At 51.4% G+C, this 2,769-nt stretch overlaps 1 protein-coding gene; it reads right to left on the bottom strand.

Annotated features, from left to right (window-relative positions):
- Positions 1-979: 979 nt before the first annotated feature.
- RCC_02342 (uncharacterized protein) lies at positions 980-2,141 on the bottom strand (the record flags this gene model as incomplete). XM_023767625.1 has 4 exons in its annotated part: positions 980-1,010; positions 1,198-1,242; positions 1,299-1,728; positions 1,778-2,141. 4 exons carry the CDS (start codon positions 2,139-2,141, stop codon positions 980-982), a joined length of 870 nt encoding a protein of 289 aa, XP_023623393.1.
- Between the last annotated feature and the right edge of the window lie 628 nt (positions 2,142-2,769).

The raw sequence follows: 2,769 nt of genomic DNA, 5'->3' as shown, positions 1-2,769 counted from the left end.
AGTAAGCACTCATATTCCAATGCGTGACTCCATCTGATTTCCCAACCGACTCCATGGAAGTTGATGAAACAGACTTCTGACTCGGGTGTGAGATTACAGCAGTCACCACTTCAGAATGCATGTCTGTCGATCTGACTCGCAGAGGTCCGCTTTGAATACGATTGGTTGAATCGATGTTGGTGCTAATGAAAGGTCGATGCCGAGGGACGAGCTGACACAGGTCCAAGTTGAAGGGAGGGCATGCCATCTATGTCAGGATGAAAACAGTGACGAGACAGAGATTGACAAGATTGACAAGATTGACAAGACATGACAAGACAGAGATTGGCCGACAAAGATCCTTCATTACAAACTCTAATCAATCTTGCATACTCCCCCTCTCAATAAAGAGGGAGGAAATGTGCATAGACAAGTTTGTCAGCCGTTCACCGCAAGGCCACACCCAACAAGTCAGGCCTTGAAAGGCAGCTGAGAGATGCCAGACATCATCCACTTGATCCTGTCAACAGGAATGGATAATGTCCTCCCTCGGCGCCGGTAAGTTGAGAAATGAAAGAAAGCAATACTAACAAAAAGGAGAGGAGCTCGCCGTAGAGGCAATAAAAGCGACAGCAGCAATATCTCGCCTCCACCAAACACCAGTTTCAGACCTCAGACCAGATCCTATGCGGAGCGGTATGATATCGTGGTGATGGTGATACGAGGCGGATTGTTCAATCTTGAGGTCCCTTCGCAAATCCAGTCCAGTACGTTCATCTTTCAAAACAAAGATATCAAGGATAGTCCCATAATCGATCCATTCTTGGGAATAATGCCAAAACTCCAAAAGGGGTGAGGTGAGATTCGTTGAGAGCAGACAATTAGGTTTCTCCAGTGACAGCCGCGTATGAAAGTGAGTTGAGTGCTGGGGTATTCGATCCGTTCGAACGATGTGCTGGGAAGAGGTTGGGTTGACATCTCATCGAAGAATGTGYAATCCTCATTTGGCGAGATCGGGAGAGCGGTTGTTACTGTATCGGAGAGTCAGGTTAGTAGTCTGGTCAACAGACTGAAGCAAAGAGAACGCCTGGCAGTAGAAGAAACAAAGACTAGATGAAAAGGGGAAAGTCGCTGTAAGAATCGGTCGAATCTGAGGCGGTTGCGTTCGACGACGAAGACGATCCAAGAGAGGACTTTGACGAATGAGATGAGACTTGCCCAATCTCCACAACATCATCAATGTGGTTGCACATGGCCACGAATCTAAAAATTATCAATCAGCATGACGTCCCCCGTTGCCAACAATCCTCAACACATACAGGTCAAAGAACATTTGCGTGCCGCCCTTCTCCATCTCCATCTGCATTGTACCGCTGCGCTTAAAGGTCTTGCGGCTGCGGATGATGAGAGCGAGATAATGAGCGCGAAGTCTCGAATCACTAGGCGGAGTGTTTGCATAAGCAAATCGTGCACTGCGCAAGATGGTAGCCACATCAATCCCAGTCTGCAGCMCTTGCTTTCTGAGGGCAAGACGCTGCAGTTCGGGGAGCTGCAACTTCAAGGCAGTACAGTAGACGACGGTATCCCGCAAGATGTAGTCGCCCACGCCGTGGTGGTAGATTGAGGCGAAGTCGTTGATCTTCTTGTCGGATTCCACGTGAGGAGACACGGTGGTTGTCGGATCTTGGCCATCCTCAAGCGACCAGGTGTTGCGCCTTCTGTCGTGCATCAAGCGAGGATAGTAGTCGCCTATGAATGTTAGTGAAAGAAGGAAGCATTATCATCATGTCCCACCCACCCTTGTACATGAACTCGAGAACGGCGGAAAAGATCTCTGGTTCCTCATCGGGGAGGGTTACACGTCGATGGCCAGGAGACTCGAAGAATTGTGCGCGACACGCCTCGGCAAACCAAGGCGAGCGCGAGAGAACATCTTCGTGCGCGGCAAATAGACGCTGGTCCTTGCCGACTGCAATCGTGACAATTGCAGAGTTCAGCTTGGGAGAAGACGCACCAATCGAAGGCGACGTCTCGGGACTGGCGGTGGAGTTGAGCTGCTCACGCATCCTGACTTTAGCATCGTCGCGGAACGAACGCTTGGAAATCTTCCTCGCCTTGCCCGCCCGGTCCTTGGACGGAGTGACAAAGGATCGCTTGAACATGGTGAGCTTGATCTGCCGAATTCGATCCGTTCTGACGGTGGTCTTGTTGGTCTTGATCTCCCCAAACGAGCGATGGTTTTTCGAGGGCGAGGGAAACGAGCGTTGCGAGTAGATGGTTGTCGGGGGAAAACGAGCGACTCGCAGGCAGAGAGATGGGTGGTTAGGAGGGTGGTATCGACGCGCGGTGCATGGAAGTCTCTAGGACTTGCACAAACGGACGCGACACTTTCGGGATGAAAGGGTACACGACCAGATGCGATGTTGACTGCAGCGGTGAYGAGGGAAAGAGAGGGCGGGAGAGGCTCATCTACTTATACTGTCCACTATCGGCGGGCGGGATGATCCCAGCGCGGGTGCCTGCATGACGTCCTCACGTGCGGAGGTGATATGCAGCGCGCTTAACGCAGCCATGGCAGGAGGTCTGATGGATTGTGAAGGTGATGAATGATGAGGGTGACGCTTTGTACAWGCCGTGACGGAGATGCATAYTCCAGACTTTACACAACGATTGTCTCGACATGCTCTCGTGAGGTCGTGTGGCAGGCACAAATCACAAGCGGGGAGCCAAGCCAAGAGTCTATTTTCAGGCAGCAATCGATAAGCGGGCACGAGTTTCACAAAGGGCGAC

This window comes from Ramularia collo-cygni (assembly GCF_900074925.1).
Source record: "Ramularia collo-cygni strain URUG2 genome assembly, contig: RCC_scaffold02, whole genome shotgun sequence".
Classification (NCBI taxonomy): domain Eukaryota; kingdom Fungi; phylum Ascomycota; class Dothideomycetes; order Mycosphaerellales; family Mycosphaerellaceae; genus Ramularia; species Ramularia collo-cygni.
Note: the sequence above shows the minus strand (reverse complement) of the source record. Positions and strands in the feature narration are given on the sequence as shown.